Source organism: Glandiceps talaboti, chromosome 16 (genome assembly GCF_964340395.1).
Source record: "Glandiceps talaboti chromosome 16, keGlaTala1.1, whole genome shotgun sequence".
NCBI lineage: Eukaryota > Metazoa > Hemichordata > Enteropneusta > Spengelidae > Glandiceps > Glandiceps talaboti.
Window position 1 is genome coordinate 17,511,931 of NC_135564.1, and position 27,500 is coordinate 17,539,430.

At 36.5% G+C, this 27,500-nt stretch overlaps 3 protein-coding genes across 3 annotated transcripts in view; 1 reads left to right on the top strand and 2 right to left on the bottom strand.

The window, feature by feature from the left end:
• LOC144447613 (retinol dehydrogenase 8-like) overlaps positions 1–710 on the bottom strand; it is a 7,527-nt gene extending 6,817 nt beyond the window's left edge. Inside the window, exon 1 of the mRNA XM_078137689.1 lies at positions 443–710. Within this exon, the coding sequence (XP_077993815.1) occupies positions 443–707 (265 nt within the window). The 5' untranslated portion in view covers positions 708–710. The remainder of the gene's footprint in view (positions 1–442) is intronic.
• Positions 711–5,742: 5,032 nt separating this feature from the next.
• On the bottom strand, positions 5,743–15,409 carry LOC144447498 (NAD(P) transhydrogenase, mitochondrial-like). Its single transcript, XM_078137540.1, has 2 exons — positions 15,275–15,409; positions 5,743–11,177 (listed from the first exon to the last, which is right to left on the bottom strand). The coding sequence occupies exon 2, from the start codon at positions 11,150–11,152 to the stop codon at positions 7,910–7,912; it is 3,243 nt and encodes a 1,080-aa protein (XP_077993666.1). The 5' UTR covers positions 11,153–11,177; positions 15,275–15,409; the 3' UTR covers positions 5,743–7,909.
• A 319-nt stretch (positions 15,410–15,728) lies between these two features.
• LOC144447045 (isocitrate dehydrogenase [NADP], mitochondrial-like) overlaps positions 15,729–27,500 on the top strand; it is a 17,358-nt gene continuing 5,586 nt past the window's right edge. Inside the window, exons 1-4 of the mRNA XM_078136920.1 lie at positions 15,729–15,866; positions 19,259–19,353; positions 26,202–26,367; positions 26,921–27,081. Of these exons, the coding sequence (XP_077993046.1) occupies positions 15,758–15,866; positions 19,259–19,353; positions 26,202–26,367; positions 26,921–27,081 (531 nt within the window). The 5' untranslated portion in view covers positions 15,729–15,757. The remainder of the gene's footprint in view (positions 15,867–19,258; positions 19,354–26,201; positions 26,368–26,920; positions 27,082–27,500) is intronic.

Consider the following 27,500-nt stretch of genomic DNA (forward strand, 5'->3'; position numbering starts at 1 on the left):
ATATGCCTAGTAACAAGACCACGGCCATAGCAACAGTCAAATGATGGTATATATTTCAAAGATAACAACGGAGATAGGTGAATTGGGAAGTGGTAATAAACATCCAAAAAGTGTTTTACATATATGCCTAGCAAATGCCATAGTAGCAGTGAATTTTGCGTTGTACCTTGCAGCTAAGAGTAGTGCTGGATCAGCACGTAGATAAACACTTTTTAAAAGAACATATAAATTGTACAGTTCCTCTCCCAGCGCTATTTTTATCATTCCGGTGTTTGCACTCGGATGAACTCAAATAACAACAAGTTGGGCGGATTTGTCTGCTTACATGTAATTACATGTACACCTATGCCTGCAAAAAAAATGGACAAATAAAAAGCTCTAAAAAATAACGAAAAAATATTGCAGATGAGGTGGATGGAAAATACATATTACCATATCACACCTAAAACGTCTACTTTATCCTCTTCTTCCAACAAAGTACAGAAAAAGTCCTTGACCGAGTTGTCTTTACTGACGTCCATTTCTCGTATGAATGCGGTCTTATTTAGATTATCACCCACAGCCTTCTCCAGTGCTTCCTTCTTACCAAGATTTCTCATGGTTGCGTACACTTTATACAATTTGCTTTCGTTGTTTGCCAACAACGCAGCGGTAGCCAAACCAATTCCGGACGAACAACCGGTGATCACCACTATTTTCTGTGCCATGGCTGCGCATGCAATCATAGACACTGGTTGTATACAACATAGATTGTAAGATACGTCGTGACGTTTCGCCCTCACCGGCCTCCTCTTACCCGATGTTTGAGGGCGCCCCGTCACGGCGTACCTTACAGACTACATAGGAATATGGTCGCATTTGAGTTAGGGTACTAGGTGGATTTTAACTTTGATTACGTTATTTATGTGTTTTATATACTAGTAATGTGTTATGTATTGTATGCTGTTCAAATTTTGATCTTTGGCATCGATTTATTAGCACAACTGAACTGATAAGGTTCAGTAGTGCTATAGGCATGGCAACTGTCTGTCTAATTTCAAATTTTGATCTTTCACATCGATTTATTAGCACAACTGAACTGGCATGGAAAAGTGTCTGTCTATCTGTCTGTGTGGATGTGTGGATATGTATGTGGGCGTGTGTGCGTGTGTGCGCGCGCGCGCGCGCGCGCGCGCGTGTGTGTGTGTGTGTGTGTGTGTGTGTGTGTGTGTGTGTGTGTGTGTGTGTGTGTGTGTGTGTGTGTAAACAACTTAAAGTCAAAAACCGTCGGACCGATTGCCATGATATTTGATGGGTCCATTACCTTGGGTGTCTAGTTGGGAAATTATTCAAATCAAATGATCTTATCACCGGTGTGTGATTTGGGTAAAAAAATGTAGTTTTTGGTTAAAAAGTTTAAACTCCAAAACTACTGGGCAGATTGGCCTGAAATTTGGTGGGAATGTTCTTGGGGTGTTTAGTTTAAGAATTGTTCATGACACGATGATCCCATCAGTGATATGCAAATTTGGGCAAAAAGTGTCTTTTGGTCAAAAGTCTATAATTCGAAAAGTACTTGGTTGATTTGGCTGAAATATCACAGGGATGTTTCTGGGGATGTACAGATCTCGTGATATTGATTACATGATAATCCTACTAGCGATATGCAAATTAGGGCTAAAAAAACATGATTTTTTTGGTGAAATGTCTGTAGGAATACTTAGGCCATCGGAGTATACAGAAATTATTGTTTTATTGATCTTATTAAACCATTGAAATTTTTATGGGGTACTTAACATAATGTAACAAGTGTGTGTGAATGGCACTGGAATTAATCTCTCCTTGAGGTCGCTTGGAAACATTGTCTACCTTGTTGTTGTCTACCTAACACTGGACTACAGGTTGGTTCAAGGTAAAATGCCTGTCTATTTGTCTGTCTGTCTTGTAGATGATGCAAGTAATTTTGGTATTGAGCTTTACCTCTCAAACTACTGGGGATGAAATTTGGTTATGATTCTGACAGTGTTACTGTTAGTCTGCAAATTGTAAGTGTGTCAAACTCATGTGATTGGTCCTAGCAACCATGACCATGCCCTTAGCAATAGTCCAATGATGACTGAAAATGTAGTCAACTTTTTTTTATTTTCCCCATTTACTATTAGCCTCCCAAGGGAATGGTATCAGTCACCAGCAAGCAGATGTTATAAGACCTAAAGTGTGGTCACTAAACAGCGAACAAAGCGAGAATGATAGTTCACAGTTTACTCTAGCCAATCAGACGAGAGGGTACTAGACTAATTTGCATATATAAGTAGCCTTTAGTCTTGGTACCACCAACTATCGGATATTAGATACCACTACCAGGAATGGCATTCGTCTGAAGGCCAGTAATAGGTGGCAACAGCTCTGGACCAACTGAAAAAATATCGGAATTCATTAATTATAATTTTCTTTTAAAAATTGTCCAGAACCAACCAACATATATAAGAGTTTACTGACTTTTAATTTTCTAAACAAAATCGACAAAAATAAACTTCCTCCAAACTATAGTCTATAGTGACTATGGATGTTGAATTCATGTAAACGATTACGAAACATGATGAAGCTATACGATATGAATGCTCAGCAATAAATACGGAGGTAAATATTAAAGTAAGTAAGTACGAAACACGACATTGATATAAAACCACCACCAGCTCAGTGTCCTCGTTTAAAAACATACTATAAATAATATTAAAATTTAACACATTCGAGTCAGTCGAGTTTAACAACGACTTCTACCCATAGATATATGGATGCAGAATGGGTAGTCCGATTTCACGTCTGCATGAGGCTGATATAGTAAACTTCAAGAATTTGTATGTGGAACAGTTATATATGGAGAGGATGGACAAATGGTAGCGTGGGAATACGTGCAAAATAAAGTAGTTCCTTGGTCCCCTCAATACTACGATGGTTTGGGTTGAGGAATGCTACCTACACAGCCAAATAGTCAAACAAAGTTAGATACAGCGGTAGGCGAAATCAAGCTTTATTTTGGTAGAGAGTCTCTTCCATTGAACCACTGTACAACAAGAATAAGTATGCATAGAATACTTGAAAATGTATTTATTCGACCAAGAGCAGAAGTGTATTTTACACGTGTGTTTGATGGGAGAATAAATAGACTTATGGGAAACGATATATCAATTGCCAATGAAGATTACTATAGACACAAAACTTTAATAGAGAATTTCAGTTCAAGATATTACATAATATTTAAGTCACATATGTTAAACTGTTTGAAATGAAACCACCAAAAGTTGACAATCCACTGTGTACATTTTGTAAGAATGAAGAAGAGGCACTGCTCCACTTATTCTGTGAGTGTGAACAGGTACAGTTATTTTGGGAGAGTTTTTTCATGCTATGGGGCAGAAAATTATATTTGCACAGTGTAAAGTCTTTTATGTGGATGTGTGAGTGGGTTGATAGAGATAGACACAGGAGATAGTGTTTGCTATACCGTATGTAGACTGTCGACAGTCGCTCGCACCTTTTTTTCCTACGTTTTATCTAAACTAAAGTCGTTACCGCGCTCCGATCCGGCGCAATACTACTATATAATCGCATACTGATATCGAGGGCCGAAGGCCCGAGAGATAGAGGGCCTTCGGCCCGAGCTCGGGCCTTCGGCCCTCGATGTCAGCATGCGATTATAGTAGTATTGCGCCGGATCGGAGCGCGACAACGTAGGGAAAAAAGGCGTGAGCGACTGTCGACAGTCTAGGCTTGCTGTTGCGGTTACGAATATGAGTGTATATAATAAAACGCGCCCGAAAACGTTCTTTACGCACACTTTACTCGGGATATATACGCAGCACGAGAGGTGACGTGCTGAAGAAAACACATTATGGTGTCCGAAAAGAAAAGAGAAACACATAACAGAGAGAACATTATCAAAACTTTCATTTAATGACAAATGAAAGTCATCGAAAATAAAGTATATAAGTTCACAGATGTGTATATCAATTGTTCACATATCTTTCAAAAAAGTTAAGTTTTGCCGACTTTTAGAAGGGCCCCTCTCCAAATTTCAAATATCACACGAATTAGTAGATCATATTCTGCAAAATACATTTGGAAATATTGCTTAAAGGTAAAAAAAAAAAGTTAATCTTTTGAATTAACATATTACAACAATTTTTATATACACATTATGCGGAGCCATGATAGCCAAGAACCATCAGCGCTGTTTACTAGACCCAGATGGTATTAGGCCTAGATACATACAACTGGCCCAACATTTCGATTACATCAGTTTGACATAGTTGGCTTATAACATATTTTCTGTAAATTCACCAAGACTTGGTATTATTTCAACCATTATATCAAAAGTTCTTGATTTATACCAAGAAAAGAAAGCAATCACTTCTGACAAAACAGGTGTTCTGATGAATACTGCCAGCTCATAGCACAACAGTATGGCACTACACGCCCAGGAACGTTAACAACGTGAGTGTTTGAAAATGTACCCCCCTGATCTATATTTGTAACACATTTGATAATTTGACACTTTTGTGATTCATGTCTTGTTTTGATGAGGTGTGTGTGTGTGTGTGAGAGAGAGAGAGAGAGAGAGAGAGAGAGAGAGAGAGAGAGAGAGAGAGAGAGAGACTTTGAACTTTTGACTGACTTTAATGTTCATGGTCTATGTATCAACACAATATATATATTTATGTCAATATATTGTCAGTGAAACACAAACATTTATATTGAAATCGAATACATTATCTAATTGCCGATAGAGGGAGCTATGACACACTATTCAGTCGATATCGTCACTCTGGCTGTCTGTCCACTATTTTTCACTCTCGAGAAAGTATAAAATACACTTTAATGTAGTTACAAATTCCTTTCATATTTTAAAATCACTATCAGCAATTTAATTTTCTTCGTCCCATACTTTTTATTCATTCCTGGTTAGTAAAAGGAAACTGACAGTAAAGGTTTTACATGTTATTGTGAAAATTTGATATCAAACAAATGTCATGGTTGGAAGCACCAGTGGCTGTAACTTCAATCGTCCTTTTTTTCATGTCATTGGTTTGCTTAATTATGTATACTGGGAATACAGCCAAGAGGTCAAATCTCAATAGCATACACACTTGCCATTCAGTCAGGAGAGTTTGTATGTTTACACATGGACATCAAGCCAGTGTACATCAAGAAGTAGTAGTCGGGTAGTTTGTATGTTTACACATGGACATCAAGCCAGTGTACACCAAGAAGTAATAGTCAGGTAGTTTGTATGTTTACACATGGACATCAAGCCAGTGTACATAAGAAGTAATAGTCAGGTAGTTTGTATGTTTACACATGGACATCAAGCCAGTGTACACCAAGAAGTAGTAGTCGGGTAGTTTGTATGTTTACACATGGACATCAAACCAGTGTACATAAGAAGTAATAGTCAGGTAACTGCTAATTGAAAGGAATAAATCTTTTTAAGTGAAGTTTTGGAAAATTTCTGGTGAGTATATATTAACAAAATTAGTGAAAAGTTTCAGTAACTGTGGCTTGAAATTAAAAAGCCTTTGAGTAAGGGTGATGTAACATCTCAGACCACTAGTGTGTGTGGGGATGGGGGTGGGGGTGTCTCAAGTTCTCATTCAAATATATTGTAGAACACATACTTCAAACAAAACACACCAACAAACAAAATATAAAATTGATGCCAACACTTCTGATGAAATAGATATTTTTTTTATTCACAATCAGTCATTCCCTGATATATCGTGTTTGACTACAATCTTCATTTTTCATCTGCATTATTGCAATGCAAGGAGAAAGAAAAACAAATCTTCTACATCACTACTGTATTTTTTTTTGTCAGAAAGCACACTCCTGGGCAAACACACTTTGTGATCCTAATTGTAACAATGTCGAAACAAGGACGATATAAGAGTTACACAGATTCAATTTTTTGCGAAAGTTTCTCAGAATAATTTTTTGGTCATATTTTAAGTCTTACTGTTGTACAATACTTTAAAGCTCAAGAAGATAAAAAGACCAATTTTCTTATTCCGTGTGAATGCTTCAGTTTAAGTTCTTTCAACATGTGTATTTTGTTATCTAATATCCAGCTTCCAACATTATACTGGGATCTAAGGAATCCAAAAGTGTGTTATCATTACCATTAGGTTTTTATAGCAGTGGGCTTTTTTCCTTATCATTATTTCGCAGTCAGCTTCTCTGTAAGGGTGTGTATGAAATAAATGTGTGTGCACTGAAACAGACATTCCTTGTCACATGATCTAAAAAGATGTACATTTCATTAAACTTAGAGAACAACTCTACATTAACACATCATTGGATGAGTGTTCCCCTGACGACTGTTTTCATAAGATAGGTAGAAAATCAAAGTAATCACTTCAAGTAACTAATTTTAAAAGCAAGGAGTGTCCACTTATGATGATGAAAATGTTGATATCATGGTACTGAAATTACCATTTTAAAATAAAAGGTGGTTTACAATACAGTTTCATACCATCCAGAGGGAGGTCAAAAATAAAAAGATGGCTCACAGTTCATGCTCAGAATTGTGTTGGTTGTCCACGGTTCATGGAGAACACTGCAACAGAGTAATGTAAAACATAATGTTAACTCCTACTGGTTTTAAAAGACAGCCCTGTTTTATATTTCATGATAAATATCATTTATGTCACCCACACAAGTGTTTCAGTGGCCCTGTGACATGAGTATATATTTCAGTATATTTCCTCCACTGTAGAAACAATTGTCTATGTAGACACATTCATCAGGAGGTGTTTACATTATATTTCTCATTCTATGTTGCAGTGGAACTTATCTTTTTTATAAAAATAACAAGAACGTTTTCACTTTAAAGATTGAAATGTGACCGCATCAGTAAGAAGACTTTACTGAACTGATGATGCTGTTTAAGTGAAAACTAGTCAGAACTTTTGGGAACCCTTTGAGTTTTGTCGAGACCATCCAGTTTTCATTTGTGACTTTAAGTATGGTTAGGACTGTACTATTTATGTCCTTGTTGAAAGCAAACTCAGTGATATATCTGGTTTATCAATCAGAAGATGTGAGCATCAAGTTGACGAACTTTTGTCACTTTTGGGTGTGATTTCTCATCTGAGGTGTGAGGTGTAGTAATACAGAATGTGATCTCTTTGCTTACTGAAACAACAATCAATGGAATGCTATAGCAACACTATCCATCAACATGATTGGTTGAAAGTTGACGCTGGAAAACAACAAATTGTGAAAGATTTTTCCACTACCAACCTTCCTAAAGTGACGCACTTTGTTCTTTGATGACAACTCTAGTATGTAAATATATTTAAAATACATACATCAGAGGCGAAACAAAAATCACAGAACTTGCTTTTTTTTTTAGTGAAATGTTGACTAGTCAGTCTAAGTATGTGAAGCATGTCATTATTTAATGGTTTTTTTTTCCTTCAAGTATATTTCAAAAAACTGTATAATTTCTATTACACATATATTCACAATCAGATCAAACTGAATTCTCATCTTTGTATATACTATTTTGGATAGGCATATTTTGGTTCAGCTTGCATCTCAGAAGACGTCGTGTAAAACAGTCCTTTCATTGCAAATATTTGTGTACAGGCAAATAGCAGTTTTTAATTATGTCATGGTACATATAGGTGTAAGAGTGGGTTACTGTACATTAAATGAACATTTTGATTCATCTTAAAAAAATCTACCTGTTTTGTCATTTGTCGGAGAGAATGGAAGAGTACATACAAATCTTTTCTGAGTTCACTGCATAGAAGATCTAGACATAATTTACCCAGCTTTAAATTTGAACACTGCATTATATTTGTAAGTTTTTGTTTTAGACACCACACAAGTCATTTATAAGTTATTACAACACACATTAAATTGAGGTTCATACAAGTTCGTAATGCTCATTGACTTTGTTGAGAAGAGCATCGCATGATTTCTTGGCATCTCCAAGTAACATAGCTGAATTAGGTTTGTAGAAGATTGGGTTGTCCACTGCGGCATATCCGACACCGAGGGTTCTCTTCATAACGACAACTTGGGCGGACTGCCAGACTCGTAGAACGGGCATACCAGCGATGATTGAATTGGGGTCTTCTTCAGCAGCAGAGTTGACGGTGTCATTGGCACCGATAACCAATACCAAATCTGTTTCTGGGAAGTCATCGTTAATTTCATCCATTTCCAATACATGGTCATAGGGCACACCAGCTTCAGCCAGGAGTACATTCAACTGACCTGGCATACGACCAGCGACTGGATGGATACCAAATCGGACGTTCTTGCCTTGATCACGCAGTTTCTGTACCATTTCAGCAATTGGATACTGTGCCTTTGCTACACACAGACCATAGCCTGGAGTGATGATGATGTTACGTGCATCACTGATGAACTCAAGGACCTGGTCAGCATTGACTTCAGTATGTGTACCAACAATTGCCTTTGCTTCACCACCTTTTGTTGAGCGTGTACCATAGCCACCAAAGATGACGTTGGCCAGGGAGCGGTTCATGGCTTCACACATGATGTAGGATAGGATGGCACCAGATGACCCGATGAGAGCACCAACCACTGTAAGGAGGGGATTATTTAACATAAAGCCTTCAGCACAGAGAGCCCAACCACTGTAACTGTTGAGGACTGTAATGACCACAGGCATATCAGCGCCACCAATGGCAGCAGTCAGAGTGACACCCATGACACAGGAAAGAGCTGTTGTTGTTCCCAGCATAGCTATATCAACAGAGAATCCTGGATCTGTCATGTACCATGCCATTGCTCCAACATTGGCGAGCAGCATACCAGCATTCAACATGTTACGTCCTGGAAGCAGAAGTGGGTCAGATTTCAACAATCCTTGCAGCTTACCAAATGCAACGAGGGAACCAGTGAATGTAACACCACCGATGTATGTGCCCAAGAAAAGGAAAGCCCTTGTGATGTTTGCTGCTGGATCATCAGCAAAGTGGACATATTCATTCATGTATGTTGACAAACAGGTCAGCACTGCAGCAACACCAACAAAACTGTGGAAAGCTGCAACAAGCTGTGGTAAATCTGTGATGGCCATCTTCTTTGCAATGATTGTACCAATCAAACCGCCGACACCAATACAGCCAGCCATTTGCATGTACAGTTCTGGAGAGCAGTTAAGCAGGGCCAGGGTTGTTGCCATACCTCCAGTCACACCTATGATACCCAAAGCATTTCCTCTTCTAGCTGTGGGCTGTGATGATAGACCACCTAGAGCACCTACACAGCAAAGTGAAGAAGCCAAATAGGCGAGAGTGTGGACATTTTCATAGCCGGCATAAGTAGTGCCAAGATAAGCAGCCAAGAATGCAGCACCTGCACCACCATAGAGAAAGTTGTACTCTGGAGGATCATCTGGTCTTTTGAACATATCCAACATACGTTGAGTGACCAAGAAACCACCGAAGATGTTAATGGATGAGACGAAGCATGCTGCAGCAGCAAGGCTCTGTCCGACAGTGGTTGGATATAAGCCTCCACCCATACACAGCATACCACCTACTGCAGTGATACCGGATATAGCATTAGTGACAGACATAAGAGGGGAATGGAGAGCTGGTGATACACCCCATACGGTGTGATAACCACAGATGACCGCGAGAGCAAATGTTGTCGACATGTTACCAAAAGCATTATTCGGGGATATCACACCGAGACCAACCATACTAAGCAAACCAGATGTGTACAGCATGGAGGTTTTCATCGTTTTAGAAAATGGAGTCTCGACAGGAATGGCCACAGCTGTTGCCTGAGCTGTTGATGCTGCAGCGGCAGCAGCAGCAGCAGCAGCTTGGAGGTGTTCTTTTGGTGTTGGTGGAGGCCACATCATTTCACCCTCATGTAGTACCATTGAACCTCTGGTGACTTCGTCTTCCATATCAAGGTAGTATTGGCCTTTGGTCTTTTCAGGTGTGAATGACATCAACAACTTCGAGATGTTGTTGGCATATAGTGTACTTGACTGGGTTGGTAGGCGACTAGGAAGGTCTGTGTAGCCGATATGTGTGACACCATTGTATACATACTTCTCACCAGGTTTGGTAGTTTCAATATTACCACCTGCTTCGGCTGCTAAATCTACAACTACAGATCCATCTTTCATGGATTCAATCATTTCTTTGGTGATAAGGGTTGGTGCTTTCTTCCCTGGAATCAAAGCTGTACTGATGAGAACATCTACATCCTTACACTGTTTGGCATACATTGCTTTCTGTGCTTCTTGGAACTGTTGAGACATTTCTTTTGCGTATCCTCCAGTTCCTTCACCCTCTTCCTTGACATTGACCTCTATGAATTCTGCTCCCATGGATTGAATCTGTTCTTTCACAGATGACCTCACATCAGATGCTCTAACAATTGCACCCATACTCTTGGCTGTTCCAATTGATGCTAAACCAGCGACTCCTGCACCCAGGACTAGAGCCTTTGCTGGTGGAACTTTCCCCGCAGCTGTAATCTGACCGGTGAAGAATCTACCAAATTCATTTGCAGCTTCTACTACTGCTTTGTAACCTGATATGTTGGCCATTGAACTGAGAGCATCAAATACCTGGGCTCTACTAATACGAGGCACACAGTCCATACCAAACGCTGTGGCATTTCTGCTTGCTAATTTATCTAAAAGCTCTTTGTTTTGTGCTGGGTACAGGAAACTAATGAGTGTAGCTTTATCTTTTAAGAGATCAACTTCCTCAAGGGTTGGTGACCGGACCTTCAGAACGATATCTGACTTGAAAGCCTCTTCTGCGGATTTAATAGCAGCACCAGCTTCTTCATATTCTTTGTTTGAAAATTTAGCATTTTGTCCAGCTCCAGTTTCTATATTTACATTGAAGCCAGCTTTTGTGAGGGTTTTCACAGCGGCAGGTGTCAAAGCAACTCTCTTTTCATTTTTGAATGTTTCTTTTGGAACACCTATCGTCAACTTGTCGTATGCAGTACCCTTCAAAGTAACTTCTTCAGCTTTCTGTTCTTGATAACGTGGCAGGAATGTTCGGAGGCCACGTCGAGGCTGTTGTGACTTGGAGAATAACTTACGAACTGCTGGCGCTACCAGGCTGTCCACATGGTTGGCGGTACACAGAAAACGAAACATGGTTGCTACTTCTCGCTAAGGAAACCTAAGGAAAAGATAAAATAATAAGATAATTGAGTAAAATTATAAATTTCTAAAAATAGGTGGCTACAGGTAGAGACGTAGAGAAGTAGCCAGCTTCAAATGTCAGATCTGTCATTGTGTACAATGGCTCAAATTTAAGTTCTGTTTGGTACTCAGAATTAGCAAAGTGAACAGTTTCGACTACAATTTCTATTGATCTCAGTTTATCACTTTATAAATTTGTCAGTACAGATACAATGTTTCTTAATCTGTGTGCTTAGGACTACTTTTAATTTCTAGCCCTGATTCTTTACAAACGACAGCATGCTGTCTGTACATTGATGCAGAGTTTAGTATTCTCATAATGTTAATGGTTAACAGGAACACCTCAATCAACATTGAATCTTTCAGTCGAGCTGTACAGCTGTTAGCTAGTCCTTTGTGAATGCTAATAGACACAGGTAGAGCGGAAAGAAAAGTATATAGCACTCTTCTTCCTTTTACAACATACCACATGCTACAAACACGTCACAAATTTGCAGTCTTGATACAACAATCTGGCTTGTTTATAGAAACTTTAAACAAAACTTAGTAAACCAATTAAGAATTAACAGAGAGGGGACATGTGTATATGTTAGGTATATAGTAATACTGAAAATAATATTTAGCATTGAGATTTGCTCTCCAAAATTGAATGGTCTATTGGTCTGTGGTAGAATACTTTGGTTGACTGCTATGGACAGGTAAAATCTACCTAGCCTGGTACGCCTGTTTTTATTAAATTTAGGTCGAATTCCTTTAATGAAATACAACATACTAAAAATCTCTATGCTACAGTATGCATTGTTAGCATGTATGGTATGTCTACTACTTGATAATCTACTACATTGTTTGTACTTGATAATTTAACATTTGATTTTGATAGAATTCAAAATGAAATATAGTCCTGCTAAAGTATAAAATATTGTAAGAGGTACTAAAATGTACAACAGTAGTAATCGCTAAATGTCACTCAGTCTATGATTTGGACTCTGGCTTCTTATGAAAAATCTAATCTTTAGGGAACAGTTAGTTTTTTCACGCCAACACAGACTAGTCATAGACCCTCCTCTCACCAAGGGTGGAGGATCAATGGACTAGTCAAGCATATTGCTTTGGTATCATGGTAATCGGTTATTTGCTTTTCTGATAAAATATTTTAATCTCAAATGGATGTCATTGTTTATATATGAAGGAGGTGATAAGTAAAGGTAACTTATATAAAAACTGTTTCTTGGGCTGAGGGTGGAGACTAATTTTTCACTTTTCACAAATATGTACTATATTTCTTTGGGTACTCAGCTCTTAGTGGAACCCAATTCCTTTCTACTACACTGTAACCCTACCACCCTGGGTGTTGTCCGGGGTGGGGATAGGGTGGGGGTGTTGTCCTTCCCTTGGACATTATGTAATCTGTTGACAAACATTAATTGCATATCATGTGCATCATATTAAGAATATTTTCATAAGAAATGTGTGAACATTACATACCACAAACTTAAAAAAATACCAATACAGGAAAATGACATGCCATCAATCCAGTCACATTATCACAAAACTGAGAAGGTGTACATAACTAACAAGTACAAGTTGCACACCTGAATTTGACCTTTTCACATCCTACTTTGCTCAACATCTCCAGCTACTTTATACATGTAACTAAATTTGGGGCATTCTGTCAGTTAATATGCCAAAGAAAGACAAGTGATTTGTTCAAATTATATCTACTTCTAAATCAAAAAGTCAAAAAATAAAGAACTTTGTAGTCAATATAACTATTGTTCCAAACACAAATATGAAAATTTTACCTGAAATTTTTGACTGCACACTTCAGTCTTTGTCAACATATTAACCAACTATTCAGTACACGTAACCTAAAGGCCTGGTTACACGATGCAACTCGACTAGCAACGCACCATGCAATTCGTCGCATGCGACGAATTGCATCGTGTACTCGCCTCATCGCAGGGTCTTGCGACGTTGCAAGGTGCGTCGCAAGGAAACCGACATGTCGGTTTCCTTGTCGCAAGTTGCTTCTCGAGTTGCTTCGTGAGTTGCACCGTGTAACCACTTCGTCGCGTCGCAAGCAATAACCTTTGACATATACATACGTGTCAAATGACGTTCAATGTTATTGCCGCCATGTTTTTAGTATAAATATTCTATTTCAGCAAGTATTTTTTATATAATTTCGATTTATCACCATGATTATCACTTATAAATAGTATACAATGTCTATGAATGCTTGATTTCCACTGAATATCATTTTATTTCCAACTTGAATGCAAGTAGCGACATCGGAAAGATCAACATCGCCATAAACGAACTTCGAATTGAATAGAGTTTTACTATCGATACCTCATTTTATTCGTAAATATTAGCAATTTCATAGCATTTTTGCCAAATTCCTGCCGCGAGAAGACTTGACCATCGATGACCTGTAACTTTTATATATCTACGCATGTGCAACAGTTGAGCTCTTGCGACTCACCAGGCAACTAGTTGCATCGTGTACGCGCTCCGTCGCAGTTGCAAGCCTCATCGCATGCGACGAATTGCTTCATGAGTTGCATCGTGTAACTGGGCCTTTATGGTCACGTTTGGAACAAAAGTTAAATTGAATACTATGGTTTACCAACACATATGAATTTGCATTTGAAGAAAAAAGAACTTGTATCTATGGACTTAAAAAAAGGGGTTTCAAATTTGGAGACTGTGACATCTTTGTGATCTTACAAACTAACAATACTGAACTATCATCCATTTTTAGTACACGTACACAAAGATAAATTTTTACAAAAATATGCTTATCATTTTAGAAGTTGATAACAGAGTCAATCATTACTGAAAGATCTGTTACATTGTCATTTATTTTATGTAACTCTATTTCAAACTTATTGTGTCTAATATGTAAGAAGCCCTTGCACTATTCTATCTCCTTAGTTATGTTGCCATCTAAATTCTAAGGGCTTCTTTGACAGACAACATAATTCAATAATAAACTAAAAACAAAAGTTATGTAAATTTAGTGGTACAACCTGTTAACCTGTTACTTGTCACCTTATTATGCAAATTAATCACCTTTGCATATACTTGAGCTGACATCATAGATTTCGGATTGTGTTCATTTCACATTCTCAAACATGTTTTTCTCTATTTTTATCAAAGCTTGTAGCAATGCTAAACCAAGCATTTGGTACACAATAACTTATACATTGCAGTTGGGATTGAAAAATTATGTCAGAAACAACAAGACAAGTAAAATCTAACAACGTATAGAAAAGCAAAGGCACTTAAAAATGACTTTTGTAAGCCATTCAAAATACTACTGTACTAAGGATAATCCATATTTGTAACAGATGCAGGGAGTATTATAAATGTCATAATATCAGTTTTGAACATAATTATTTTTATTAACATGTGGTTAATTGACCATCAAAACAAACAGCTGGGAAACTTAATCAGCTGACCAAAGTAGTTTTATGTCTCAAGAACCAAACAGCGAGATATGTACGAGTAGGATATATTTGTAAAACTATCATATCAAATGATAAATTCTGGGTTTTGATAAAATATTTAATAAATGCATATTTGTACTTTTATCTGTACTATTACAAGACTATTATTTGTCACAGCATAAATATGTCTAGCATTAAGTTTGTCCACTATACAAATTACCTAATACAATAAAAGAATTTATGCAATTCAATCACCAAATTATCACACGTGCTGTAACATGTACATGCCTTTATGGTAGTAACCGATGATAATAATTTTGCTCTCGATTTACATTTTACAGACCTCGTGTGACCTTGAGTCGTCACGTTTCTGTGTACACCCCTACACGCGGGGAGGGAGTGATTTTGAAAAATTGCTTTTAAGTTCACTAGTGTGTAATAGGAATTTGTATTTACTTTGCAAGAGCATAGCAGCGCACATTTTTGATCGATGTTTGTCAGCCGTGTACACAAGAATGAGCGCACCCGCCATATTTAGACCAGCTGCTGAAATAACACGAGGTTTACACCGAAATTGCTTCTGTAAAACGGAAGCGTTGTAAAATTAACTTGTATACGATACCTAAGAACAGGCTCCTTTCAGTCTTTTAACACCCGTAGCCCTTCTAAGACGGCCTTGGGGATGGAAATTGACGGCCGCTTCTAAGGTTGGGATACCAAAAAGTTACCGGCCGGCTTCTTATCGATCGCAGCAACGCTTCCCGGTGCATGCCAATCAATTTGCTTTCAGGGGTAACCACTACCTCAAAGAAGATACATTTTAGAGTATATGATATACTATCAAAAAGTTATTTCTCGAACTATAACTATTTTCTTTTACCAAAATTATTTGGAACTTACCATTTACCTTGATTCGTATCTTTTCATATGGTACCCCTTGTAATTTTCTATAACAAATGTTTTAACTGATAAGTATGTGAGTGGTACCCCCCGATCTTGCCTACGTGGGGAAAATCACGTGACTTAATGTTAACCAATAAAAACGTGAAGCGTTCCGCGGTCACAGGTCATCACTCACTGATCACCGGAGAACGTAGCGTACAACATGGCGGGATCTCTTGTCAAAATATCTAGAGCTTTAACCGGCGTTTCACAATTTAACCTACCAAGGGCGTCCGTACTTGCTAGCTACAATGCAGTCCACAAAAGAAATCGTAAGTATTATATTATGGATCGCAAAATCGCAATGTATAACGGTTCCTTGATCGTTTCCATGGTATGCGGCATTGTGAGGTGTACCATATGCACTGTACATGCGGAAATAATGATCACTAAGTGCGTACAGAAATGTCTTGACTAGCAGGTTTCTAGAACAATATCACGTAGATTTTAAAGTAAAATATTGATATTCGACACATTTGCTTACTATTGGTGATGTTTTGTCTCTCCGAAAACTGGTGTTTTATTGTCTTGGGGACTTCACATTTGACATAGAAACTAATCATGTGCGTACTACAACTTACAAGTTTGGTGCAATGTGCTAACTAAATTCTTGTTCTGACCTTGTCCCGTCTATAATATGACCTTCAAACATTTATTCATATTTATGGTTCTACACTGAGGTGGGTTTTGCAGCCTTGGCCGATTCCCGCTTCTTTTGTTGACAGGTTAACTAATTCGTGACAAGTTCGTACATTTTTGCATAGGCCCATGCCATGGAAACAAAGGTGTGTGAATACAAATGCAGGATGGGTATCAGTGTCTTGCCCACGTGGTCAGTCACCACCCACTATAAAACTGATACAGCTTTTACAAAAAAAATTAATTTTACTTAGTCTTGGCTTTGTCTCTTGATTTTATAGGCACACACATTCACCGACAAGCATAAATATCTATGTTGTTATAATGTTCATTTATCCTCAAAATCTATGTATTATGTAATGAACTCTAATTATATACAGTAAGATTGAAGATAGCCTATGTGTATATACATGGCACACACCTGGGGTGTGAACACAGATAGTAAAAGATAGTGAAATACAGCAAACCATGCACTTTTTCATAGGGTCTGGTTGACATATTGCCAGTTCATTTCAAAGATGTGATGAAGCTCTATGGGATAATTATATCAACATAGTGATGATCTGAGTATAAAGTTTCATTAGTAGTAATAGTCGATGAGTTACATATCTATCCTAGCCATACCATAGTATCTTTAGATCAGTATGGTTTCATTCACTATCAGGCTACAGAATATTACAATTGTAACATATGGTATAGGTTTGACAAGACTCTGTGATCTATCATTCTAATATTAATATCTGATATGTTGAATAGTAAAGACACATATGTTATATAGTCATGAGAAATTTATGTAGTGGTAGTTGTTGCCACACATTCTCTCACTGCATTTCCATTTACAAGGGGGTAATTTGATCATGTTTTGTAAGTACGTGTTGAAGAAATGTAGAAGTCAGGGAAAATATAACAAGTTGTGTATAGAAAGTAGTATTTTCAATGTTGGAAAGGTTGGAATATGTTTGGTCTGATCTGAGTCTGTGTTACTGAAGGGACAATGGTCAATGCAGGTGTATAAGACATTGATTACTGAACAAGTCATTCTTAGTTAGATTAATGATTTAAAGTCAAGTACTGTACAGTACACAGTACATCGATAAGAATAGAAAAGTATGTCACATTCCATATGCCATAGTAGTACGAGCACAGTTACATGTACCAATACTACCATCTTGTATGGAAGCTTATGTGTTGTACGGTACCATGGATTTATTCATGAAAAGTAATACATCCATGATGGTAGCATGTCATTCTACCTCCATAATGGTACACTGTATGGTGTATACAGAGAAGAGCTGAGAAGTACAAAATGTATGTCACATTCTCTTTGAATACCAAAGTACCAACAGCTAGTTTACCATCTTGTAAAAATGTCAAGTTATTTATTCTTACTGATCGCTATGACCTCATGAGGCCATTTATCTGTCAGCAACTATTATGAAATTTCAAAATCCCATTTTTCAATTCATAGAGTTTTGTGAATTCTGACAATGTGACAGCACTAGGCTAAAGGCATGTATTTCCTGACAGTTATGAATGAAACAGCTGTGTTTCACTTAAGTAGTATTATAAATTTGCATAATCCATTCATTACAGCTAGAATATTTAGATTATAAAGCACATCAAAATACCCACATGCTGTAACAGCTGTAGTCATGATTCATCAATGAATATTTGATGCTGGCCTACTATGTATGTATCATTGTATGTATGATCGTGGTGATGTGTCACATGGACACACAGCTCCTATCTATATCACAGCTGCATGTGTAGATCATGTTTGCTGGTATCACTGCAGTGTTATAACCTACCACTGTACCAGCTTATTATTTGCATCGTAGTAAGAAATATATAATTATATAAAAATGAGTAATTGAAGAAGTACATTCACTGTTCCGACAGAATCTAAAGTGAGCAACAAAGACTGTCTAATTTACAATCATTTGCATATGTGAGAATGACTAATTATGGACTCTCTGGTCGTCACTCTGAATAAATATCTGCTTTTATAGAGTGAAAAGAAAGTAGAGAATTACTCCAAAATTTTCACTGACATCTTGTCAGCATCTTCAGGGGACTGGGATGTAATACAAATGCAGTTTATATTTCCAAAATTTGGAAAATGATTGCCAGATTTTCACTGACACTGTGTCATCAGGGTTGTGAATACAGTTGAAGTCTATGTATTAGTCCTACACACACTGTGATAAGAGTACACAGGACTCAATTCTGACCAAAAGAGAAGGACATTATCAGAATCTAACGACAAGTAGGGCTATCTATAAATAGATGCATGTCATGAAATGGTATCTGCTTATCTTTGTATTGATAACTAGAGACAGTCTGTACAATTACTTAGGAATTCCCTCATGGGATGAAAGGTCATGCTACAAGATAAGGTCATTGCTATGTCTTGTTCATTTCACTGACACACACTACTACATGGCATTGGATATATACTATTCTGTGTAGATATTTGTATCAAGACTTGAAGTCATAGAAGTCATACATGACTAAATATTTCAAAGAGACTGCGCTCCTCTTCATTGGCAGGTTTCCAGTTCTGTGGAGCTCAGTCTCTGAAATATGTAGAAATGTCTGGTTTGTGGTATTACTTAGGGACATTATTTTGGTATACAGGAATATTTGTGTGACATACTTTCAATCGAACATACAGAATCTACAATAGTTTGCAATAAACGAAATAATTATAATTCCTTGAGAATGATAATATTAAGTACTCATCCATGTAAAAGGATTATACTACATCTTAGTAAAATACACATATAGGAATTTCCAGTGTTTGAATTCTATTTGGTTAGCTTATCGTTGGACAAACATTTCTTGATTTATGGTAGTGTTCTTAGACCAGCAAAAGTGACAATAGAAAGATAAGGCTGGTCGCCATGACACCAAAGAATGTGGCTCAGAATTCGAAAATGTTAACTGTTTCGCTACTGTTTAGTTGCCATGGGAAATGTAAGGCGTTCAGTATTCAACATTTTAAATGTTTCATTTCTGTTCACAGTTGCTACGGGTAAACGTATCGAGGTAGCCAACCCTGTTGTAGAATTAGATGGAGATGAGATGACCAGAGTTATTTGGGAGAAAATCAAGGAAACTGTAAGTGGTGTTTTTTTTTATATATTTACATATTGCATGTACTTGCATGTCCATTAGTTGTGTTTCAATTCATCTTCACTTGTTTAGAAGTACAGCAAATAAGCGTCAACAGAAATTCAATTAACTGAAAGATTTGGTTGTTTGAAAGGAAACAGCAGTGAATATGAATAAATAAAAGACTGGAACTAAAAGCTTTGAAATTGGCAACTAGTTTCTTTGACATTCTAATATTGAGAAGTCAACTTAGGACAATGCAAAATGCAACTGTTTGTATTCTAATTGGGGTCAGACAGTGAGGTCTTTACATACTTTGTAATATTTCAAGTATTTGTGATTTTATGATTGTCATGATAAAATACAGACGAGATATCTCTGAATAAATGTATTATAAAATATTCAGAGCTGACAGAAAATGTAGTCTAAATTCTACAACCATATATTTTCACTGTCTGAAAACATCTTGCAAATACATGTGAAAAGTCAGCAAGTATGCATAACACTTTGGTTTCTGTTAATTCTGGTTGTCACTTCTAAGTAGACAAAGAATTGTGAGAAATCAAATAAAAATTGTATTTTATGAGCATTATTGGACTAATTAGTATTCATGACATCATGACCTCGATGTCAATTCAGTTCACGCATGGGGACTTACACCAAAAGAGGGTAGCCATGGTTACAAGGGAAACGTTAGACTGACTAAGTGTCCTTCATTGGTTTATGGTGACCTAATCACTTTCTACAGCTGCCTATTGTGAAGTTGATGTCGTTATTTTTCATTAAAGTACCAATATATTTTAATTTGCAAATAATTTATCAAAAAATTACTTCAAAGTCACTTAGTGTTAGTAATTGTTGGTGCAATATTGAAACAGAAATAAGGCATAGGTTGTCTGTCGGATGTGGATGCTGTAGCGTTCCTCGAACAATAGTGTACTCTGCAAAGTCAATATGTGTTGAGAGATGTCTATAGTGTGTGTGAGTGTACTGTATGTACATCAGTGAAGGAGCGTTACAAAAATCAATATAGTTTACTATATCGTTATACTGGTGAGATATCTGTAAGTATAGCAAGGTTGAACTCATTACCAGGTGTAAATGACATAGAAACCACAATTCTGTAATCCAGTGAAGATAAAATGACTTGAGTCAAGTTTTAAACTATTTATAATATCAAATTATTGAAGATTGTTTCACAAAAAATGTGAATTGACTTATACATTCATAACACTAGTTAATTAAATACATTTCAAAAATCTCAACTTTTGATTTGATTACACTCGTTATGATGAATGGATGCATAATTTTTATTTTCCGAGGCCACAAGACAAATTATAATGAATAAATAGAATGATAAAAACAAGATTTTGGTGATAATACTATTAACACTAGGTTAATGAGGGTTGATTAGCATATTTAGAATCTAATCTTATAGATAAAAATCTTGTCTTGTCTGAGCTAAAACTTCCACTATAGATTATGTCAAGTCATGTCTACATGATAATATCAAAGCCAGCGTGGCCTGCAATTGAAAAAAAGACAAAAAAAAATAAGTGCTGGTCAAAATGGAAAAAAATAGGGTTTTTGTGAGTCACCATTTTGTCAAGGGACAGGAGATCTCATGAGGAATTTGCTGTCTGTGTGTGTGTGTGGCATATCAAAATGGCTTTGCAAGGGCATACTGATCATAACCTTTAGGTAACTAACCACAACCATATAGAATTAGCCTGGAATCCATGCTGATGAAGTTTTTGAAATCATTATTTTCCTCAAATCAAACTTCAAAATCCTCCCATAACCTGAATTCTAGGCTATTATTATAGAATATTATGTAATGCATATTCATTTTGATAATTTCATGTGTCTGGTATTCTAAGTTTCAAATATACAGGGTCTGATATGTAAAAAAGGGTACCCCTTCCCTTCACTTTATATACTGTTGGTGATAATAATAGTGTATTGATTGTAACACAGGTGCTTTGCTGGACATTTACTACTCAATATTGGGATTTGGAATACATGTTGTGAATTTCTAAATGCAAAGTTCACACAGCCCATAGGCCCAGACTCGTAACCATGTAATGAAAGAAGGAGACATAATAGGTATTCACTATATGCTAGGTACAAAATATGTAATGTGTAGAACTCAGCTTTGAAAAGATGAACTGCAAATGGTTTTTTAGTTGTACCCACCCCTAGAAATGTCATCAACAGCTTGAATAACCTACATTGTATTGTTTCTCAGCTTTGAAAAGATGAACTGCAAATAGCTTGTGTGAGTTGCACCCACCCCCAGAAATGTCATCAACTTTACTTATATAATCTACAGTGGTCTATGTGTCACCCATTGTGACGTCAAGACTCTTGATATATTTGAAAGCCTGGATGGCTGGCTAGTTGGCAAATCAATAGAACAATAGTACCCAGGCATGTTGCCAACTACATCTAGTTGGCATAGACAAAGGACGGATTCTCTCGGCATCCCAACCTGTCATAGCACGTCATCCATAAGCTAGTAATTTGCTAATAAATAATTGCTTATGTTTTGAGGACAATAAGTTCATTAGAGGGTGATGCTTTAGTGTGCAATTTACTCTCATTTACTGCATAATAGATGTTGTTTAACTGATTATTGTTAAAACATTTATGATAATTTTGATAGCTAAATCAGTTGTACCTTCTGAAACACCTGTTATTCAACCATACCTCCAAAACTAGTAGAACCAATATATCCATTGTGTGTAGGACTGTAGGTGTTTATATTATGTCAAAGTTTTGGTGACTATAGACTGTCTATAGACTGACTATAGTATAGACTTTAATTTTAAAGTTCTTTTGACATGTTTATATTGTGTTTATGCAATTTGTTAATTTCATAGAACTACATGTACAGGTATTTAAACTGACCAGGATTCTAATGACAAAAAATAATGCTAAAATACAAGTTTTTTACCATGGTTACGTTAGACAATACTCTATGTACTCCATACATGTTGTAACTATGGCAATAATACATACAAGTAAACAAATTAATGTTAAATTCAACAGCCAAGTATATACATTTATTTGTAAATTAAAATATCGTATTAGACTTTTTTAGTGTTACACAATTTGACACAGTTAGATTTAGCTCAGGAGTTTGGTGATTATGTAATCAATACCTACAGTTGTGTTATGTGGTTTGCCCTGCATTCCAACAGAACTCTTGCTAAATGTTTCTATTAAGGGCTTATAAGACAAATTTCACATCTTCAGTTTGTGGGATAATCTAAGACAGTACAACATAAACCTAGATATTTTTGCCTATAGAAAATTTTGTCGTTTCACAGTCTTCAACAAATTCCTAATGACTAACTTTTTGTGGATTACTGAACCTGTTACTTTGTGTCTGTACAGAAGACACTTATTTTCGTGTTTTTATTTTTTAGCGAAGGAAGCAAAAATTAGTCTTTAGTGAAAATGTGTAGGTTTGTACTGTATTTGGTGGTGGTCATGAATGGGTGGTCAAATGTACAACATGGCTTCATTAGACTTATGTAAATAACCTTGCTATTGTAGACTTTTACACCCCTGGGACCTTTGTTTGAATGTTTTTTGGCATTGTCAGACTGTTACAAGACTTATTGTTTTGTATGCAAATTACATTGTTACTTGATGGATTTAATGTATCCCAGTGACTAGTCTTGGCTTTCAAATCAATAAAGATCCTCCATTCATGAAAATATCATCCAGTGATACGATACTTTCGATACCTTTGTGCTCGTAATTTGACATGAAATTATTTCAAAACCAAGGCCAAGATCCTCCATTCATGAAAATATCATCCAGTGATACGATACTTTCGATACCTTTGTTCTCGTAATTTGACATGAAATTATTTCAAAACCAAGGCCAAGATCCTCCATTCATGAAAATATCATCCAGTGATACGATACTTTCGATACCTTTGTGCTCGTAATTTGACATGAAATTATTTCAAAACCAAGGCCAAGATCCTCCATTCATGAAAATATCACTCAGTGATACGATACTTTCGATACCTTTGTGCTTGTAATTTGACATGAAATTATTTCAAAACCAAGGCCAAGATCCTCCATTCATGAAAATATCATCCAGTGATACGATACTTTCGATACCTTTGTGCTCGTAATTTGACATGAAATTATTTCAAAACCAAGGCCACCATAGGACACTACAGGCTATATTTCAATAGTGTCCGCACAAAGTTTTGTGTATACTAACTTGGAGACTTCAGTTCAATATTTTGGAAAACTGGGTGTTTGCTGTTCACAACAAAGTTCATAAGAAGTTGGGAGCGTTTGGTAGTTGGATTCTAGTGTATATTTGATTGGAAAAGCAAACCAAAAAGAAATAGAAAAAAATTTTGATGTTGAGCCAGATACAATGAAAATATGACTAGGATGCAAGTAATAAAAACTGATTCTGTTGTTAAATTCACAGTTGATCGATCATTGTTTTTTCTCCACCAAAGTTGTACAACATACAAATATTCTCACTTTATATAATACTGCATTCAAGTGAAATATATTCTATCTAGAAATTTCAATTCATTTCCACAAACAAGTGAGTAAAGTGATATTTGAGATACTTTGTCAGCTGGAAAGATATCACATTAGCATACAATCAACATAGCACAGACATTGTTCCCATGGCAACCACGAGGTCATCAGATCCAAAATGTAACATGAAAGAATGTGAAAAGAAATTTGTGTATACATAAGTTACAAAACATACTTTTTTTTCATAGTTTGTCAAATACTTTTGAGAAAATACAGTGAATGACCTCGAGAGTGCTATCATACCAAAAATTGTCCTTTGATGTCATTTGAATGCCCCAAAATTATTATGAGGTAAGGCTGAGGAATTCCTGGTTTTCACACCCCCTGGAATATATTACTGAAGTATTAAGGATATGTAGTTGCTCAGATACAGATTCTGATAGACTGGACAGAATGCCACTGTGCAGTAGAACTAGTTTGTACCAGTTTGAACTCACTTATCAACAGTAAAGGTCAGTTTAAAATGGTAACAAGAGTTTGAATTGTTCCCTGTTTTATAGTCAAGCGCAGACTATATTAAACACATTCAAATCTGGAAACTACCTGTTTTGTTTCTGGTTTGTACCAGTTTGAACATATTTAATAACCTCTGGTGATATAATTTTCAATGTGTCCTATATTTTTGAACTAGTTTAAACTGGTTTGTACCAGTTTGAACTTTTTTTAACCATAAATCTTGTCAAATCTGACCACAATTAGGTTTAATTTGTCTTCTTTCTTAGAAGCAGTTTATATCAGTTTCAATGTAATGTCATATTGTTTACTGTATGTAACAACATTTATAGTTCGTTGTCCTAGCATATTACCAATACCAGTTAATCATATTACAAGAAAAAGGTCACAGAGTCCATCCATTCACTGTGTTGATCTGCATTGCTGCCGAGATGTTTTTCTTGTGTGAAAAGTTCAGACATTCCGGTTTCATCCATCAATCTATTTATAACTCCTGTGAGTCTGTACAGCTTTTCCTGTTTTAAAAATAATCTATTTCTAATTACAGAATTATCAGTTGTATTTTTAAAAAAAGTAGACAAAAAAATTCATTCAAGTTTTTGAGTGTTTTTTTCTGTTGGCCAGAGGTCACTGTGTGCAATAAGAGTTAATGATTATTTGGAAATTCTTCATGAAGTCATTAGCTCTGAGGATAGTATCACTAGTACTGGTGTACAAAGAATCCTGACTCCCTCCTTAGCTTGAACTTTGACCTTTGGGTTCAGTAAAGATATTCAAAATGAAATCATCCATATTCTGTTCTAAATGAAATTAAGTTAGTTTTGGAAATAGAAAAAAATGGTTTCATGATGTAAGTTGCCATCTTTGATATTATGGAGGAGAATGTTTACAAATTATGAAATGTTGAATTTTCAGAACTCAATCTTTCAAAATGTATATTCTCAATTTTCCTGTTTGTAGTCTGGAATGGCATATTGTCCTCTATCTTACTTTTCTGTCTACTTTTGTAATCTTCCACCTACTCTGACAATTAGAAACACACCCCTCCCCAACCCATCCTTTGTGTTGTCAATTTCAAAAGTAGGATTTGCTGAGCCAGCATTTTTTTAAAATTGTGTGTGGTCTGAGATATCACATTGGCTTACTCACAATAGTATTTAAGTATTCATGTATTTTGATGATGTCACTTCCTTTTGACCAATCATTTAATCTGTTCAGATGTCATAAATTTACCATCAATCACACAATTCAGAAAACTGAACACCTAAATTGCTATTTGACCTAGAATAAGTACACTTTGTATTGAGGTCTTGTTATTTTGTTATCAGGTATCTTACCATAGTATCTCTACAGATAGGAAATACTTCTCACCTATTCACCTCTGCTTTGATGACCTTTGACCTAGAACTAGGCCATGTTTTGTGTGTTTCTTAGTATTGGGGTAGTTTATCCTGAGGGTCACCTTTATCTGTCATGAATGGCAAACGTGTCAGTGGCCTGATGAGGTAAATGTACATGGGGTGGGGGGGGGGGGTTATCACTTTGTGAAGTAACCAGAAGGATTGAAAAGTTTTGAAGAGTCCTTCTAAGTGACTGATGTTGAGGAGAAGCCCTCTATGTGGACTGTGGTTCAAAAATAAACTTGAAATCCCTAAATTAAAGCTGTTGAAATGTCTGTGTATTTCTATAAAAGCATTGATTCGTAACCATGCATATTGTGGTCAAATCTTTCCATTTTCCCCAACTGCTAAATGTATATGGTTTTTGATGATGTACACCACCCATTGAACCCTGCAATCTCTTCTGTTTTCCTTACAGTTAATCTTCCCCTACCTAAAGTTAGACTGTATTTACTTTGACTTGGGCCTGCCATACAGAGACCAGACTGATGACCAGGTCACAATTGACGCTGCGTATGCCATCTTGAAACACAATGTTGGTATCAAATGTGCAACCATCACTCCAGATGAAGCTCGTGTTGAAGGTTAGATTGTCAACTTGTCTTTTTGTATTTTCTTTACAAATATCAAGGTTATGATTTGAATATAAACATATGTTAATTTTTGTATATTTTCAGGTTCTATTCATATGCCCAGCAACATTTTTGTGTGTGAAAGTTTAATGCTGATTTTTGTGAAGATGTCAGAATACATATTTCATTTGCAAACACTGCCCTCTGTAGTTGATTTTCCTGACGGCATTGCCACTAGAGGGCATACTTCGTTACAAATGTGTCAAAGTCAATGATTAGTTGGCGAGCAATAGTGAAAATATGTCTGCTTCGTGTATGATGATTGTATTTAAAAAGTATAATAGCAAATGTCAAACAATTTGGACACTTTGGCTTATGTGTTCTGTTATCTCACTGTCATGGCAACATCAATTTGTTCATCGACTTTGGTAGTTATTGGTGCATGTTTTCCTATATTGCCCATTTTCAGGTCAACATAATTTGCATATTCATGAATATCGTATTTAGATTTCTTGTGATATTTGTGAGTGACTTATTTAACTTCTTACCTTTTATAAATGTGCAGAATTTAAACTTAAAAAGATGTGGAAATCACCCAATGGTACAATCCGTAACATCCTTGGTGGTACAGTGTTCCGTGAACCAATCATATGTGAGAACATTCCACGTCTCGTCCCAGGCTGGAAGGATTCCATCATTATTGGACGTCATGCCTTCGGTGATCAGGTACAGAAAGTTTATATCCGTGTTGTTTTACAGTTGTTGAAAATTACTAAAGTTTAGTTATTTGTTTTGAGTATTGTTTCCATAAGAATACTGTATTCTCTGTACTGAAACATGCCCTATGATAAGTCTGTAAGGTACGCCATGACAGGGCGCCCTCACACATCAGCCAACCTTGTTCACATCTGTACTACTTCAAGTGGTAAGTCAACCACATGAAAAGATTTAGGGTCCTGTCCGCCTTGAACTGGTGATTAGAAGGTCAAACAAATGTCATTATGTAGATTGAAAATCGGACCTGGAAATGAGAACAACTGTTGTCATGGTGATACTTGTCAATCAAATTGTTGACAAGTGCTAGTTTATAGGTGTGGCATAATATGTTGCATCTTAGAGACTACATGTACTTTTCTCTGTAATTA

What these genes read in the sequence shown, in the direction of transcription:
- LOC144447498 (XM_078137540.1), bottom strand. Translation starts at nt 11,152, where the DNA reads ATGTTTCGTTTTCTGTGTACCGCCAACCATGTGGACAGCCTGGTAGCG.